This window comes from Hyaena hyaena, unplaced genomic scaffold (genome assembly GCF_003009895.1).
Source record: "Hyaena hyaena isolate Hyena2069 unplaced genomic scaffold, ASM300989v1 scaffold_1332, whole genome shotgun sequence".
Classification (NCBI taxonomy): Eukaryota; Metazoa; Chordata; class Mammalia; order Carnivora; family Hyaenidae; genus Hyaena; species Hyaena hyaena.
This window is the reverse complement of record NW_024081963.1, coordinates 6,765-25,563: the sequence shown is the minus strand read 5'-3', so window position 1 is coordinate 25,563 and position 18,799 is coordinate 6,765. Positions and strand designations below refer to the sequence as shown.

The 18,799-nt window shown below is 41.3% G+C and overlaps 1 protein-coding gene across 1 annotated transcript in view; it reads left to right on the top strand.

Moving 5' to 3' along the window:
• The window catches only part of LOC120225131 (inactive phospholipase D5), a gene marked incomplete at its 3' end in the record, with an annotated part of 242,609 nt that extends 226,742 nt beyond the window's left edge, over nucleotides 1-15,867 (top strand). The window contains exon 4 of the mRNA XM_039223357.1: nucleotides 15,756-15,867. Coding sequence (XP_039079288.1) covers nucleotides 15,756-15,867 — 112 coding nt within the window. The remainder of the gene's footprint in view (nucleotides 1-15,755) is intronic.
• Nucleotides 15,868-18,799: the final 2,932 nt, after the last annotated feature.

The following is an 18,799-nucleotide window of genomic DNA, read 5'->3' as shown; positions in this document are numbered from 1 at the left end:
GGCTCTGAGCTGGCAGTCAGCACAGAGCCCGACGCGGGGCTCGAACCCACGAACCGCGAGATCATGACCTAAGCGAAAGTCGGACGCTTAACCGACTAAGCCACCCAGGCGCCCCTAAAGATTATTTTGAAAGAACCCAGTTCCCTTCTGTCTTCCCCTCCCATCCTGACAGCGGAGGGTAATTGTGCAGAGACTGGGAGTGGGGCAAGGAAACCAGGTCCTGGAAATCTGGTCCTTATGGCCAACTGTTTCTCTTTAGGTACAATTTAAGGACCCCAGATTCTGTTCTCTTCAGGCCATTAAGTTTCACTGTTCCTGAAAAGCAAAGATACTGGCTGAAAGCCTATTGGATTGAATTTTTACCCAATCTTATCTTCCTAATGTAATAGGAGCTTCCTGACTCCTGATTCAGTATTTTGCACTGTTCCACTCAAAACACCAAAGGACACAAATTTGTAGCAAATTCATGGCAGTTTTCAAGTTGAGCTGCTGTAGTAAATAACAGAGCATTCTTGATATGTGAATAGGTAATATGTGCACAGGGAAGAGAATCTCATTGTACTTTATAAGCTCTGTATTATAAGTAGGAAATGCAGTGTTCCAAATACAACTATTTAACATTCATTTCAGAGCTTGTGTGGCCAATCTTTGGTCCTGTGAGCATGCTTTTATTTCTACCAAGGCCTTATAAATATTGGAATGTAGTCATTGATTAGTTTATTGCACACGCACACGCACACACACAAAATGCTATGAAAAAAATGCACGCCCTAATTACCCAAGTGAGTACATTTAAATATTTTTAAATATATTTTTTAACATTTATTTATTTTTGAGAGACAGAACATCAGCAGGGGAGGGGCAGAGAAAGAGGGAGACACAGAATCCAAAGCAGGCTCCAGGCTCTGAGCTGTCCGCACAGAGCCTGATGTGGGGCTCAAACTCACAAACTGTGAGATCGTGACCTGAGCTGAAGTTGGCTGCTTAACCCACTGAGCCACCTAGGTGTCCCTAAATTCTTCTTTTTTAAATGTTCTACTATAATGAAAATTGGCCTGGTTCACAGCTTATTTTCCATCAGTATGTTTTTTTAAAAGAAAATAGTTTTCGGGGCGCCTGGGTGGCTTAGTCGGTTAAGCGTCCGACTTTCGTTTAGGTCATGATCTCGCGGTTCATGGGTTCGGGCCCCGCGTCGGGCTCTGTGCTGACTGCCATCTCAGAGCCTGAAGCCTGTTTCAGTCTGTGACTCCCTCTCTCTCTGACCCTCCCCTGCTCACGCTGTCTCTCTCTCTCTCTCCTAGAAATAAATAAAACAAAAAAAAAAAAAAAAGAAGAAAATAGTTTTCTTTTGAGAAGTAAAATAGTCAAACTAACAGAGACTGAAAAGTCCGATGAGGGAACAATAAATGACCCATAGATACACAAGATAACGGAGAATCGGCCCATCTACTTATTATAATACACACGTAAGGAATGAGGAAGCCATTGAGGAATGGTCGGCCAGTGTCAAGCAGGCCCCAGCTGGGCAGAAAAAAGACACAGATAAACATGGCACACGATATCTATGTCTTCTCTGGATGAGAAGGAATTTCATAAGAGTGAGTGATGGTCGTTATCAACACTATGATAAACGCTGGCCAAGTGTGTGGAAACAGACACATTCATTAAAAATGCATTTTTAATCTGTAGTCCCAAGAGGTTGCTGTTTTAATTCCTACCCTGAAAAATTCATCTTGTCTTTTCCACCTGGCACTGTGTGTTGTGTTTATTTGCTTCTGTGTGATAAGAAACTGGTTGGTAACTTTCCTCTGTATGAAACCCATGGATGTCAAGAGCTAGTGAGGTCTATAGTTCCATGGTAACCATATTTTAAAATTTAATCAAAATTTTAAAGTGGGCAAAGGATTTTTGCTTCTTTCTGTCCAGATAGTGAGTTTACATCCTGAAATGCTGAGATTTCTAGGACAATATGATTCCTAACTAATGGAATAAAATGAGGGGGATTTATGAAATCAAGACTATTCAGGAAAAGCCAGGAAATGTGACTTGATGATTTCATAGCTACCTAATGGGGGTGGGGGTTGGGGGGGAACAAACCCTATTCTCTCTGAGTTCACTATGAGAAACCAAATAAAATAATTAATGAGCTCCCACAACTGAATCTTTAAGAGATGTATTTATGTGAAATCAATTAGTTATTCATCGGCAGTGAGTCATGATTGCCAATTGATGATGCATCACAATTTTGAAAAATTATGATTTAGAAAATGTGATGGTATTCACTCAATTTTGGGAGTAACACGAATGAAAGTTCGTGGGTGGTTTGGGGGAATAGAAGCCAGGATCCTATTTCTACACCGTGGATGGCAGGCAGCCTCTACAGTGAGTGAGGAGGGGCTGGTTCAGATTCCTTTTTATCTACTTATCAGCCTTGTGACTCTGAGCAAGATGCTGAACTCTGTAGGCCTCCATTTCCTCATCAGCACATCAAGGTCACGGAGCGTACATACCTCGGAAGTTGTGTAAGATCACACTAGTTAAGGTCTGTGAAGCTTGCAGAACCTTTATCTGTAGGTTTGTGTCTGGCCATCTTACGTGTTCATTCTCACGAATGTTATTTGTGTACCTACTGCAACTCTCATTCCAACTAGTTTAATTTTACTATCAAACAATGAGTTATTTTTATGTGCTTTACACTGTGCTGGAAATGGGGTTTACCACGTAAAGATAAAAAAGAAATGTATCATTTCTAAAAATGTAAAGCTTGGGGCATCTGGGCAGCTCAGTTGGTTGAGCGTCTGTCTTCGGCTCAGGTCATGATCTCGCAGTTCGTGAGTTCAAGCCCTGCATTCGGCTCTGTGCTAAGAGCTCAGAGCCTGGAGCCTGCTTTGGATTCTGTGTGTGTGTCTCTCTCTCTGCCCCCTCCCCCACTCATTCTTCCTCTCTCTCAAAAGTAAGTAAACATTAAAATTTTTTTTAATGTAAAGCCCTGGGTAGATAAGGATTATGCAAATTATCATTATATATACAATTGTAACTTTCACTTAGTAAGTAAAATCTTTACACAAACATACACCCATGCAAAGTCTTGTTATCACCCATCTGCTCATCTACACCCACTCATGCACATGTACACACATACACACACGTATCTCTGGACACTGACATCTTAAATCCTGAATCCACAGAAAGTAATGGGGTCTTTTCACACCTACAGCCACTTCTGATTTTTCTTGGTTGGTCAGTTGGTTAGTTTTCTGCTCTATGTTGTTTTTTTTAAATTTATTTTTTAAAGTCTATTTATTTTGAGAGAGAAAGAGAGAGCAAGTGGGGGAAGGGCAGAGAGAGAAGGAGAGAGAGAGAATCCTCCAAGCAGCACAGAGCCTGACGCAGGGCTTGAACCCATGAACCATGAGATCATGATCTGAGCCGAAGTCAGATGCTTACCCGACTGGGCCACCCAGGCGCCCCCCTCCCTGTTTTTGTTTTAAGTCTCCTACACATTGAGAGACCTCCCCTTGATGCTGGTGGGCTGCACCTTGCTGTCATGGGCCAGGCAGCTGCATGCGAGTGTGACTCAGGTCATTGGTTCATCTTCTAGCCCACTCATTCTTTGCAAGCAGTATTCTTCCTAACTGACTATAGATGCAGGCTAACTGACAGACAAGGGCTTTTGCTTTACCTAACTTAGGAATCTCTTCCTTGTCTTGTGTTTTTTATAGCTGTTCTTGACTTACTCATAAGTAGCATCTTTAACATTTTCTATTAATATTACTGTTTCAAGCACCCGTAGAAAGCCTACAGTCTGGACGGGTCAACTGTGACTCTGTGCTCTCCAGTCTCCACCATTCTTTCCACCCTTCTTGTCCCAAGGTGGGTCCATTCCCTCCACCAAGTCTAATGAAGGAGACTGTGCATTCATTTATCATGTAGACAATCAGTGTCCACTTTGCCACAAAGGGGTATTTTTGGAACAAGGAGAATCCTGTTTTTGCCAGTGAAAAGTCTGAGAAATCTACCTGATAGATAATCTTGGAGCTTCATCATAACATTTGATAAGAATTTCTTTTTTTAACTGGATTTTTTTGTAATCTGGGAAAAATAGAATTACTACAGTCAGTCGGAAAGGAGACGAGTGTGGTTGGTAGGGACCAGATTCTTTAAGTAACTGAAATTCTTCAAGCCTGTTGCAATTAAGAGGTTGGTGCCTTGTAACTAGTAGGTTGGCGGGAAACAGCCCCAGAGAAAGTGGAACATTCCAATACAGCATGAAAAACACACATTTCATCCCTTGGTTTGCTTTGGATCTTAGTGCTTGCATGCACTTCTACTATATTATGGCCAACTGTTGTCGTTTCGTATTTTTTTACAGGGATACAGGGAAAAATAAAACATGTATAAATGAATGGAGGCAAGATTAGGATGCATACTAATGCTCTGGTTTTTGGCTCAGTTTAGAACTCACTATTTTGTTTATTTTCAGTTCTCAGAGTTTGGTTTTGTAGAAAAGACAAATGAGCAGCGTTCTTCAGGGGGCACATAACCTGTGGAAAAATCACAGGGTTTGGCAGCAAATGTGTCTCACACGACCATTAATGTAGTATTTGTGACCCCTCTGGGCAAAGTCATGACCTATTCGAGCCTCCATTAACTCATCTATAAAATGGGTAAAATAATGTAAGTCTCCTTTGATGGCTTTGTAAATCCAACTTAGATAATGTTTGTAAAACAACAAATAATGGAGCTCATAAAAGAGAGTTGCTGTTTTCATTTCTACCTTTTTTTCTGGTGCAGGGCATTTAGTTTCACATTTACTTAGTGGATTCCTGTAGTCCGAGAGCGGGAATAACTTTAAGATGTCTGTCACCTTCTCAACTTCTGTTAGAGGGGGTTGAGATAATTCTTTTTTTTTTTTTAATGTTTTATTTATTTCTAGGAGAGAGAGAGAGACAGCGTGAGCAGGGGAGGGTCAGAGAGAGAGGGAGTCACAGACTGAAACAGGCTCCAGGCTCTGAGCTGGCAGTCAGCACAGAGCCCGTCGCGGGGCTCGAACCCACGAACTGCGAGATCATGACCTAAGCGAAAGTCGGACGTTTTACTGACTAAGCCACCCAGGCGCCCCGGGGTTGAGATAATTCTACCCAGAATACTAATTCGAGTTGTTCTTCACGGTTTCGGTGAAGAAAGAGGAAAGAGAAATATGCATGGTTTCAGGTAGATTCTCACCCTCTTCTCCCAGCAGGGCACTGTTGGACCATGAGTACCTGGCAGATCACCAGGGGAGCTTCTGGAACATACAGATGTCCAGCCCACCCCAAAACACTTAAATGAGAGTATCTGGGGAGGGGGCCAGGCTTTGATACTTTTAAAAAAGATGACATGGTAGTTCTGTTGGGATTGAGGATCACTGCCTGGAAGCCCCCCAGTCTAATAATCAGCGATTGATGCTTCTAGATGTGACAGCAGGGCCACATCGGTCCCTTCCCATCAGGTTTGTCATCCAGTGTCACGTGTTTCAGTAACACGATGAATAAACCCCATGTATTCCAGTTATTCTCTCAGTGATAATATAAACATGTGGCACCTTTTACCGGAATATTCCACATCGTCCTGGACCCCAGGGCGTGTCATGTTTTTTCCTGTAGCTTTCTCATCTAGCATGTGGCCAGGAAGAGAAGGGAACCCAGTGATTGCTTTGGGATTTGAAACAGTAGATTCCCCTTCAGCTCTCTCATTTCTAAGCTAAGTATTATTTCAGTCAAGCTCCCGGTGTTCAACGTCGGCATGAAAATAGCATCACCTGATGGAAGGGGTGTCTCTTTGCAAAATAGTACCTTTTCCCTGTTCCAAAAGTCAACACTCAGCAGACGCTTATAAATTAGCATTCTTGCATTTGAAATGTGGCCACAAAATGATTTTGCGCGTGTCTTTATTGCACACATAATTAGGAAGGTACTGTGCTGTTTGCTGGGGATGCAAAATCACATAAGCAGTGGTCCCCACCCCCCGTGGAGGAGCTGGAGAAATCGCTGTTGGGAATGCAGAAAGGTAAAGCAGCAGTAGCCACGGCACCAAGCAGGCTGGGAAGGCTGTCCTTGGCTCTTGGTGGCTCAGCGATCGCTCTGGCTCCTGTGGCTTCCGGTTCTCCCTTGGTGCTGTTCTTTCTTGGTAAATTCCTGCTGCTTCACTGTGCTTCTGTTTCCCCATCTGTTGAGCAATCCTAATTATGCTCTTGCTTGCTTTCCAATATATTTCCAAGGGAAATCATCACTCTGATATAAACTCATAAGCTCTATGATTAGCGAGAGTTTAACCTCTGTGGTTCTTTTTAAATCCAATCATATAGGCATGAATAAATCATGAATCCAAAGATACTCTTCCCAATTATTTGGATTCAATCATGATTTTTCCTTAAAATTGTCTTATCTGAGTTCGTTTACCTAAAATGCTTGATTGTTTTCTCTCTAGACCTCCTTGCTGCATTTCCTGTGTATGGCCAATTTATGTTTTTGCAACTTTGTTTTAGAAAGAATCAGTTGGATTTTTTTTTCTCATAATAGAAATAGCTTCTCACTATAGAAAAATTGGAAACTACAGAGAAATTAAGAAAAGCAAAATCATCCATGTGACCATCAACAAAACCTTTTTTAAGTTTGGGGCACCTGGGTGGCTCAGTCAGTTGAGCTTCCGACTTCAGCTCAGGTCATGATCTCACCACTCATGAGTTCAAGCCCCGAGTTGGGCTCTCTGCTGACAGCTCAGAGCCTTTATTCTGCTTCCAATTCTGTGTCTCCCTCTCTCTCTGCCCTTCTCCCACTCACGCTCTGTCTCTTTCTCTCAAAAACAAATAAACGTTAAAAAAAATTTTTTTAAACAAACATTTTTTTAAGTTTGGTATTTTATGCATAAGTACATACATATGCTCATATTATGTAAAGTTTATATCTTAATTTTGATCTTGACATTACACCGTAAGCGCCTTCTCATGTTATTGGTAAACATTATTTTAAATTGGCTGTATAATATCCAATGTTCTAGATGCACCAGATTAAATTTACATAACTTTATTATTGGATATTTAATCTATTTTTTTCAATTTTCATCTTTCTGAGTAAATTCTGCTACTGTAAACATCTCTGTGCAAAACATTTTCTTTTTGCTTAGTCACTTGGGTTCAGTTCTTAGAAGTGGGGTCATGGGGCACCCGGGGGGCTCAGTTGGTTGAGCGTCTGACCTCGGCTCAAGTCATGATCTCGCGGTTTGTGAGTTCAAGCCCTGCGTCGGCCTGTCAGTGCAGAGCCTGCTTCAGATCCCCTGAAGATCCCTGTTTGGGGAGTCATGTAGCCCTCAGTGTAGACTCAGGAGGTAAACTCTGGGTCAAGATGGAAGGACCGAAGCTAAACTCATGTATAAGAAAAGAAATATTGTTTTAAAAATATTAGAAGTGGCGTCAGAGGGCTGAGGAGGCTGGCTTCTTTCTTCAGACAGAGGGATTTTCAGGGAGTGTGTAGGGCACCCTCGTGGTTATGTCATGGGGGAGCTGGGTCGTCACAAGTGAGGGTCTGAAGGAATTCTGCCTCCGTTCAGTGTGGGGCACGCTGTCCCTGCAGAACGAGTGACCATGGGAGAGCTGGGGTGTCTGGCGTCCGTTGTGCGTCCCTCCCTGCCCGTCACATCGCCTCTTCTGCAGTAGGGGATGCTGGCAAGCCTCTCTTCCGGACACGGCTGGCCACGCTGCCGAGATGACCTTGTCCACCTGTCCTTCGCGGTCGGTGTGGATGCTGGAGAACCCCAAAGCTACTCTCCAGCTACTGTAGGAATCCAGCGCCTAGGTCCCCGCTGCAAACATGCCACAGCTGATATTAATTCCTTGCTGTTTCCTGGCCCTGATTGGTAGGATGAGCTCACTGGTGTCTCTTCTTCATCTGTCGGCCCCTGAAGGGGGTTGGCTGCGTTCCTACCCACTGTCTGCATAACTAACCATCGTTAGGGAAGTCCTCGATGAGTAACGGTTCACAATAATTAAGCCCCTTAATGGGCTCGAACCTGGGTTAATGAATGGACCGGCAGCCTGCACACCTGCACAGCAGATACGCATCCCGGCATCAGGCGGGTGATCTTGCTGCTCATGGCCCACAACGCGGGTGTTCCCCGCTCAGCTGCTGGGCTTGTGGCATTGGCTTCCCAAAGCTGTGACGGATCCACAACTTCAGGACATTGTGGGCTGATCTCTAGGCCACCATCTTCTCCCTCCAGATGAGGAATTCCATGTTCCACAAACACATCCAGAGTACAGCAAGGGGTCTCTGGCCATCTTTCCTGGCTGTGCTGTCTCCCTCAAGCCCAAGCCCAGCCATGGAGCTTGTCACCGTGCTGTCTCCTAGATGCCTGAGATCTTTCTGTCGTTCTGACTGGCACTGACCCTACTTTCATTTACCTACTTAGCATTTATCTCCAGCACTTAGGAAGGTCCTGGCCCTCAGCAAGCATCCAGTAAATGTGGAATGAATTTGCTTAAAAGACCCTTCTCCCTGTTCTGGGGGTCCTTTTATTTGTTGATGCTGACGAATATACAAATAATATATTTATATCCCTGGCAAACTTCATATATTTCAGTAAGTGCAGTGAGTAAATAAGATTTCAGTAATTTTTCTCAATGAAAAAAAGAGGGGCACCTGGGTGGCTCAGCTGGTTAAGCGTATGACTCGTTTTCGGCTTAGATCATGATCTAACAGTTTTGTGAGTTTGAGCCCTGAATCAAGCTCTGTGCTGACAACGTGCAGCCTGCTTGGGATTCTCTCTCTCCCTCTCTTTCTACCCCTCCGTGCACGTGCTATCTCTGTCTCAAAAATAAATAAACTTTAAAAAAATTACTGAAAAAAGAAAATGTTCAGCATATTTAGTGCTGAACATTTCAGCAAATATAGTAAGTAAATAAGAGATCAGTCTTAAAGATAATTGAATTAATTGGTTAAATAAATAGGAAATTGAGTCGAGGGGATCCACACATATATGGCTTGCCCCTTCAATCCTAAATTAAAGAAAAAATCAAGGCAAGTATATTGCTTTAAAAGGATATCATGGCTTAAAATAAATCCTAGTCTTGTTTTCTTGTGATTTTATCATCAATCATTTAATATCTGTCATCCATCCTTTTATACTTTGAGTGACACTTTATGTGCACTTATAGATACATGTGTGCACATATGTGTGCATTAAGTGGGTAAAAGCATACGTAAGATATATAAACAGACACACACACACACATTTTGGTGCTTATGTGTCTTTGGGATGCATTCTAGGTGTGGGGTTCCCGAGTGGAAGGCAGTAATGTCAGAGGGCCCTGTCCCCAAATCATCTATGGGAGCAGAGGTTGCCACTCATAAATATTTTCCAGTCTCCTGCTTACAGAGATCTCTGTATTGCTCTGTGTTGTGCTTCCCTTGGCTACATGAAGCATCCCTTTGTGTCTGCCAGCCATACTTTGCCCAGCTTTGATTGGGCTGTTGGCCTTTTGTTATTGAATTGTAACATGTTTTTGTAGAGTACAGCCATCAGCATCCCCCTTCCTCATCTACCTAGCAAATATTCCAAATTTTTACTATTTCTCCATTTACTTTGTGGTATCTTTTGCTGTATAATTTTTTAACTTTTGTTATTCTGTGTAGCTTTTATCACTTCCATGTAGTTAGCTTGTGTATTAGCTTCCTGTGGCCATGGCAACAAAGTACCACAGACAGGTGGCTTCCAACAACAGAAATTTATTTTTTCCCGGTGCCGGAGGGCAGAAGTCTCAAATCGGTTTCCCTGGGCTGAAACCTAGATGTCAGAACAGAGCAGTGCCCAGTCCAGAGGCTCCCGCGGCCCCCACTCCTGGGGGAGAACATACTTCTCACCCCTTTCAGCGTCTGTCAGCTGGCAGCACCCCTTAGCTGGTGGCTGTATCCCTCCAGTCTCTAAAGCTGGCATCTTCAAATACCTCTGCTCTGTCTCCGTGTGGCAGGCTCCCTGGGTGTGTTCAGTCCCCTCTGCCTCTCTGCTACAAGCACACTGATTGCATTTAAGGTCCTCTCAAATAATTCAGTATAACCTCATCTGGAGATCTTAAATCCCATCCATGAAGATTCTATTTCCAAATAAGGTAAAATTTACAGACTCCAGATTAGAACCTGACATTTGAGACACCATTATTTAGCCTCCTATAGCTTGGTTAAGGTTTGCCCTACTCGAAGACGGAACATACCTGTCTGTACTTGCATAGATTTTGCTGAAAGTATTGATATGTTTTTATTCTGCCTGAAAACATATTTTTCTAAGTGGTGTAATATAGGGGTCTTTTCAATTGTGCCGGATTTAACCACTTTATCTTTTTCAGACTGAATTAAAACAGTGCCTTTGTTATTGATATAATCCTGTGTGCACTATTTCTGGATTCTCTATTAAGTTCCCTTCTCTGTTTATCCATTCCTATGTGTGATTTTATATTTTTTATAAAGTTAAACACATTTATGGTTATAAATTTCCCTTACGCCAGATATTGCTTCATTTCATGGTTTTGCTATGAAGTGCTCACCTATTTATAGCTTTCCAGAGACTACAGAAATTCACTTTTCTTTTCTCTTGTGATGTGTAGATAATCTGAGTGAGTTAAATTTTCATATATGTATGATTTATTTTATGTGTTGCATGTTAATGGTCTGTTTCTCATCTTCTTAGGTTATGAGCAAAGAATGAAGCCAGTAGAATATCTCCCTTACACTTTTGTTCAGGTTTTCTTTCTTTTTTAAAAAAAATCTATGTATATATATAAAGATAGGTTTATTTATTTTGAGAGAGAGAGAATAAGTGTGTGAGCAGGGAGGGGCAGAGAGAAAGAGGAAGAGAAAATCCCAAGCAGGCTCTCCACTGTCAGCACAGAACCTGATGCGTGACTCAAACCCACAAACCAAACCATGAGATCATGACCTAAAATCATGAGTCTGACACATAACCGACTGAGCCACCCAGGTGCCCCTTGTTCATATTTTCTTAATGGCAGTTACGGAACAGAGTTCCATGATGTTCTACAGACAAGCAAACAATTGTTTTGAGGGATTTGATATATAAAATGAGAAATATGTATAAATGTACATACCTAATCAAGTATACTGATAATATTATATAACTTTCATGCTTTCTCATTTATTCCTTTTTAGGTCACCCACTTGTGAAAGACATATTTTGAAATATTATATTGTTGTAATGTTTTAATTGCATTTCTGTTAGCTTTTGCTTTATATATTTAGCTGCCTTGTTGTTTGGTACATACCAGTTTATAACTGTCACTGCTCCATAAATTGTGCCATCACAGAGTCAAGTGCCTACTTTTTCTCATCTAGTACTTTGAAGCCTTCCTAACTCTTATTCTAATTTTTACTGAGATTCTTTATCCTGTTGGTTGTAAACCAGTGTTTCTCAGTCTTCTTTTTACTACCACTTTACTATGGAGATTTTTAGACATTTTTTTCCTAAACCTGCCCCCACCCAACCATAAAATTTTAATACCACAGACATGTTGCATATTGTATGTATGTATGTATGTATGTATATATATATATATATACTTTTGTAAAAAGAATAATTTATACACATAGGCACATAGTGAACCAACTCAGCCCCTGTAGGGTAACAGCACCTCCCACTGAGAATCACATAATAGATTCTCAGTAGAACAGTAGACCTTCCCCTGTAATGTGTCTCTTCCATGTTAAGGATCCTTATTTAGTAGGCACATCAAACACATAATCCATGTCATCTTTCTCATTACTTGTCTCTTCTCCTCTTCATCCTCCTTGATGGTGTTTAGTGTTCTTTACTATTTAATTAGATTCTTTCCTTGAATATGTTCTTCATACAGGTTTTGTAGGTAATATAGTTTTTAAATCTTTATATATCTGAAATAATTTTTTTCACTCTGGCAGGTAAAATCTTTGTCTGAGTAAAGCATTCCTTTGCTTTAGTTATTTTTTCTTTTATACTCTGTAGCCACCGTGTACCAGCTTAGTGTTGCAGATGGTTGGCTCCATGCCAGTCTGATCCATTTTGCTTGATAGGTAACTTTTGTTTTGTTTTGGGCCAGAAGGTTTTAAGAATTTCTCTTTCTCTTTGGTACCTAATGTACCACAGAGAATGTACCTAAATGTGTCTTTCCACGTTGCACTTTCATCTTCAATTATCTTTCAACATGTAGGTTTAGATCTTTCCTCAGGTAGGACAATTTTTCTTCTGTTACTTGTAAGTTTACTCTTTTTACTTCTTCTTTTATTCTAATACACCTGTTAGCCACATGTTATATATCCTCAATTTATCTATCACCCTTTCCTTCCCTTGTCACCCTTATGTTTTCTTGTCTGTGCATGCATGCATGTGTTCACTTTGAGATATTTCTTCCTTGAGATCTTCAGACCACTGATTTGGGTCTTAACAGTGGCTATCATATTTTTTAATTATTCTTATAATTTAGCTCTAAAATCATAGAGTGTTAGTTCCAGCCATGCTTGCCTGTCCTCAAGTACTTACATTGTGTTTTAGCTCTAGTTCTGTCTTCTCAAATAGTCTGTATCATCAAGTGCCCGTTGTGTTAAAAAATCTTCTCTCTTATTGGGCCCCTTAAATGCACTGATATTTGACTTTATCAGATTATTAGTGGCTTCTTCCTATTAGGTAAAGGAGGGGCAGTATTAGGTGGTTAATTAACCCCCCTCAATACTTCATACTCCAATCACTAGGCAGGCTTCCTGGGCTTAATTGGTTTAAACTCCTTAACACGCCTGAGCTACTGACTATCTTCATGATGATTCATTTAATTTTGAAAATTTTCCTACTTTTTCTTATCAGAAAGGGCAAGTTTTTAAGTTAGTTGATCCTTGAACACACAGTGGTTAATGGGGTACCAACCCCCTACGTAGCTGAAAATCCATGTATAACTTTGACTCCCCAGAACTTTGATACTAATAGCCTCCTGTTGATCGGAAGTCTGACTGATAACATAAATAGCCAAGTAGCACATATTTTGTATGTTACATGAATAATAAAGTAAACTAGGAGAAATGTGATGAAGAATATGAGGATGAGAGAATACATATACAGGACTATGCTATATTTATCAAAAAAAATCCAAGTATAAGTGGACTTGTGCACTTCAAACTGTGTTAAGAGTTAACTGTACTGATTTTTAAAAACCAAAGGGCTTTTGTGTTCCTTTATAAGAATACAGTGAGTAGATTTAACTCAGAAAATAGTAGCCCTCACTACAGATCTCGACATAGAGAAGGTGTTTCATACCTTTGTTACTACATTCTGATGTCTTAGCAAAAATGTGTGGATAGGAAGGTAAGACACTGAAAACAGAGGAGAAGATCCCCCCAGGCCCAAGTTCCTTACAATAAGCACTATAATTAACAATTTTAAGAATTTTGGGTGCGAGTAATCAGCACATACTAACAGTAAAAATAAGCTTTATTTAATGACAGTCTGCCAGTATCTGTAGATTTGGGAGTTTCTATTTTCATCCATGTTTGAGAGTTCTGGTCTTCATTTTAAATCTCACAAAAATAACACAGTGGGAATCAATTTAAGGCACAGATCCAGAAATACAGATAGGTTAGAAGATCTCTTATGTTTCATTTGTACTAAACATATCATGAACTAAGAGCAAAAAAAAAAAAAAAATTGTGTGTAAAAATACCAGCCCATTACTGGTGAGTCTCATCAAACACAAAGCACATAAGCCTTTTCTCTGTGTGAAGGGGGAAAATACGAACAATCTGTGACTAGATGATGGCTGTGAGTCTGGGCTCCAGAAATCTGGACCATGCAGACATCACCAAGCATCCAAGCGTGTGTGACAAGACTGTAGTGCACATCAGCAGAGTGCCAGAGCTGACAAGGAAGGTCGTAATGGTGATAACCCTGCAGGAGAACACAGAGCCCCGCCACCTGGATGTCCCTCTCGGCCTCTATCTGAGCCTCTCACTGCCCAGGCCCTTACCTCTATGCAATAAACCTGAAATCCACAAGGACCCTGCAATCTGCAAGTCAGCTGCTGTTTTCTTTCCTCTGTCCTCTGTCTCTCCATATGTTTTTCTCTCTCACTCCCCACTCCACCTCTTTTAAATTAGCAGTTGACAACAGCCTTCTGCACTCATTCAGGGTCTCCAAGGAACACCTGGTCTGCTGTGAGCCTGCCTCTAGGCTCTCGGTGCAGAGTAATTCGATGAGCTCCACTTTGGGCAACCTTGATTAGCACCCTTAGTTAAAGGAAGAGGAAACCTCGGTGCCTGCCGTGGGGTACAACTCCCACTCATGCCAGCCACTCCTCCCTACCAGCTGGCCCTAGCTCCCTCGTCCTCCTTACCCTCCAAAGCTTTAGGCTTTCTTTGATCTTTGACTTCTCTGCTTTCTGAGGCTGAACTGCAGGAATCACGTGCCACATCCACATTTCCTCCATTCTGTCTTCTCAGTCTCCATCCTCTGTACATAATCATTATTAACGGTCGATTCTTTTCTTTTATTTTGTTAATGTTTATTTTTGAGAGCAAGAGAGAGACAGAGGGTGAGTGGGGGAGGGGCAGAGAGAGAGAGGAAGACACAGAATCTGAAGCAGGCCCCAGGCTCTGAGATGTCAGCACAGAGCCCAATGCAGGACTCAAACTCAAGAACCGAGAGATCATGACCTGAGCTGGATAGGGTGACTGAGCCACCCAGGCGCCCCATTAACAATCTATTCTTCTCAAAGCAGGATAAAACTTTGCCACTTGGGGGCCATTAAAAGCAAAGCCTTATTGCCTGTCTGACCCAGGAAGGCATTTGAGTTTGTGGCTGAATAACAAAGATCTGAAAAATCAATAACAGAAGACCAGTTCCTTTTATGATAAAGAGAGAGAGCCTATGAGCACACACAAGGGGAAATAAACAGGAGACAGGCTTGCAGTCCACTCGCCTGAGATGATGTAATGGCTACAGACCTACCTCTCCTCAGAGTTTCCTGGAGAATAAGACTTACTATAGAAATTTAATCCTTGTGAAAATCTTACAGAAGCAAAACCTTTACTGTTTATTTTGTATTTTTATTTCAGTCATTTTTGGGTGGTGCTAGTAATTACAGATTCCTAGGCAGAGCATTAGTTGAATTCAGTCAGAGGTTTTAAACCAGAAGGTGAATTCAGGCAGATCACGGAGAAGTCGCCCTGACATTTCCCATAAGAGCTCCCACTGAAAGGGTACTTACCTACGACTAATGCCTTTAATTCTCACAAAAAACCTTCTACAGTAAATATTAATATTATGTACATTTTACTGAGGAAGAAGCTGTAGGTTAGTGAGATTCAGAAATACAATTTATAAACCGGAAAACCAGCTCGAATCCAATCTCGGCCCAAACACAGCTACTGTTCTCTGCTGCCCCTTCATGCTTAGATAGTGTCAGAATTCATGAAGAAGTAAAAGAAGAGTAGATTTGCACCGTAGCATCAACATTGTGATGGCAAGAATTTTGGAGTTGTACAACACTCAAGAGAGCATAATCTCTGTTCGTGCTACTACTGTGTTTATGTAACTCTTTTGGAACAATTTTCCATGAATATCAGTTGCTGAAGTGCTTGCCTTTTAAAATTTGAATGAATAGTTTCAATTTTTAATAAGTTTATTTATATCTGTTTAAAATAGCATACTTGCAGCATTTCTGACTTTCCTTGTCTCTGAATATTTTTTCCTAGGGTCAACGTCTTTTCGAAAAGTTGCTCCAGCTGACTTCGCAAAATATCGAAATCAAGCTAGTGAGTGACGTAACAGCTGACTCAAAGGTATTAGAAGCCTTGAGATTAAAGGGTAAGGCCAAGGTTGCTATGCTACTCTACCCCTGAGGGATTCTGTTCAGATGTCTTTCATTTTGCTTAAAATAATACATGATTTTTTTTAATCGTCAACACATTGCATGTATTACACTTCTTACTTCTCCTTTGAAAAATAGCCCGATTAAAGCCTTTAAATGAGAGGACTAATTGATCAATACTACTGGGAGATTTTAAATAGTGTTGTTGCACATTAGTTTCTGCAAAATAATCCCCTGGCCGTTACATGGTAATTAACGAGAAAGAAGAATCTTTCCCTCTTCGAACACTTCCGTGATGTGATTAAGGAGCCACTTTTCATTTGAACAAACATTGGATTTCTGTTTTTCTTTCGTCCTTCAAATGGAAGTTCTTCTCATGTGACATCTTCTCTCAAGATAATATAGTCAGATGGAGGAGTCTGTGAAACCGGCCTGATATACAACTTCTGAGATAATTCCACAGAGAGCAATCATGCATAGGCCATTTTGTAGTTTGGCTCAAAATCCCATGAAGACGGAGAATCATTTTGAAATAGCTCTCTTCATTTTGCTCTGTCTTCACTAACTGAACCGTCGCTTCTGAACAGTTTCTATGCCTTTGTAAAAATGTTGGCCCTGAATTTATCTGAACAGTTTCTATGCCTTTGTAAAAATTTTGGCCCTGAATTTACTCTTTGGGCTGTAACCCTTCGAACACAAATGGCAGGTGTGAGCCAGTGAAAATGCTTGAGCTTCCCAGCGACCCCGGGAGAGGACAAGGCGTTGGCCCCAGTGAGGGTGTGTCACCTGATGGCATTGCATCTCACGTGTGTGCTCCTTAAATATGTCGGCCATTTTTGCTTGTCATCTTCCCCAGACTGTTCAGTGAAAACATCTTCTGGAAAATTCAATGGACTGTGAAGGAAAGGGTGAGCCCAAGTGGTCTTTCCTTCTGCAGAAGAAAAGTTGGAAGTGATAAAGCCTATAGAAAGACATAAATACATGGAAGACATAGCTTGGTCAGGCACATGTGTAGTATTTTTTTGTGTGTGAGGAAAATCAAGGTAACTTATGAGGTACTCTTAGTCCTGAGCTTCAGTATGCTACCTGAGCACAGCATAATATTTTTGAAAAATAGTGGATTAACATGAATTAGAAACGTATTATTACTTTTCCTGTTTGAAAAATGTGACATTGGGTTCCCACTCAGATAAAACCCATTATCTGACACATTAGGAATGGATTACTTTGAGGTAACTCTGGGTGCCTGTATTTGCAGATAAATTTCCAATGGCATCTACTACCATACACACACACACACACACAGAGCACATATATACACAAATGCACCACACACACACAGCCCCCATGTATACAAACACACATCCCACATACACACACATCAGAAGCATCTGAAGTGCAGCACGTTGGCTTAGCTGATGCGCTTCCTCTCTTTCCTTCTAGCAACAACCCCTTGACCTGAGTTCCCACCTGCCCAGCCTCTCAGGCTGCACATGCGCATCAGAGGGGACACTGTGTGATTTCCAACACTTGAAATTGTGGAAAACTACTTCATAAACTGTTTTTCCTAGAAATAAATTTGCTTTGTAAGTCTTATTTTTCCCTTTCCTTATTTTTTTAAAGTTTTATCTATTTATTTTGAGAGAGACAGAGATAGTGGGAGCAGAGGAGGGGCAGAGAGAGAGAGAGTGTGTGGGGAGAGAATCCCAAGCAGGCTCCACACTGTCAGCACAGAGCCCAACATGGGGCTTGAACTCACAAACCATGAGATTATGACCTGACCTGAAACCAAGAGTCAGACACTTAACCAACTGAGCCACCCAGGCGCCCCTCCTTATTTTTAATTTATATTTTAGTTAGTTAGCATACAGTGCAATAGTGGTTTCAGGAGTAAAATTCAGTGATTCCTCACTTACATGCAACACCCAGGGCTTATCCCAACAAGTGCCCTCCTTATTACCCATCCCCCATCTAGCCCCTCCCCCACCCACCTCTTTCCATCAATCCTCAATTTGTTCTCTAGCATTAAGAGTCTCTTGTGCCTTGTTTCCCTCTCTTTTCTCCCCTCATATGTTTATCTATTTCGTTTTTCAAATTCCTCAAAGGAATGAAATCATATGGTATTTGTCTTTCTCTGATTGACTTATTTCACTTAGCATAATACCTTATACCTCCATTCACTTCATTGCAAATGGCAAAATTTCATTATTTTTGGTGGCTGAATAATATTCCATTGTGTGTGTATCCATTCATCAGTCAACGGACATTTGGGCTCTCTCCATTTGGCTATGGTTGATAATGCTGTTATAAACATTGGGGCACATCAGGTTTTTGAGGATCCTCCATACTGCTCTCTAGAGTGGCTGTACCAGCCTTCATTCCCACCAACAGTGCAAGAGGGTTCCCCTTTCTCCACATCCTCGCCAACACCTGTTGTTTCTTGTGTTGTTAATTTTAGCCTTTCTGACAGGTATGAGGTGATATCTGATCGTGGTTTTGATTGGTATTTCCCTCATGATGAGTGATGTTGAGCATCTTTTCATGTGTCCATTAACCATCTGGATGTCTTTGGAGAATTGTCTATTCATGTCTTCTGCCCATTTCTTAAGTGGGTTATTTGTTTTCTGGGTGTTGAGTTTGATAGGTTCTTTGTAGATTTTTTTATGCTAAGCCTTTATCAGATATGTCATTTATAAATTGATGTCTTCACGGGCTTTCATCTTTGTTTTTTGTTTTTGCATTTTATCAGCTCATAACCCTGGCCAGAAGATTAGTCTGAAAGTGATGTGTTCATTGCTGAATGGGCATCCTGTGTGAAATGGCTTCTCACTGCCTAATGCCTCACAGGCAATCTAATGTGACATGGGACTGTCACCAAGTCCTTTTTCTTCCTTCATACCTGCCTTCACAGGGAGTATGTCCCCGGAT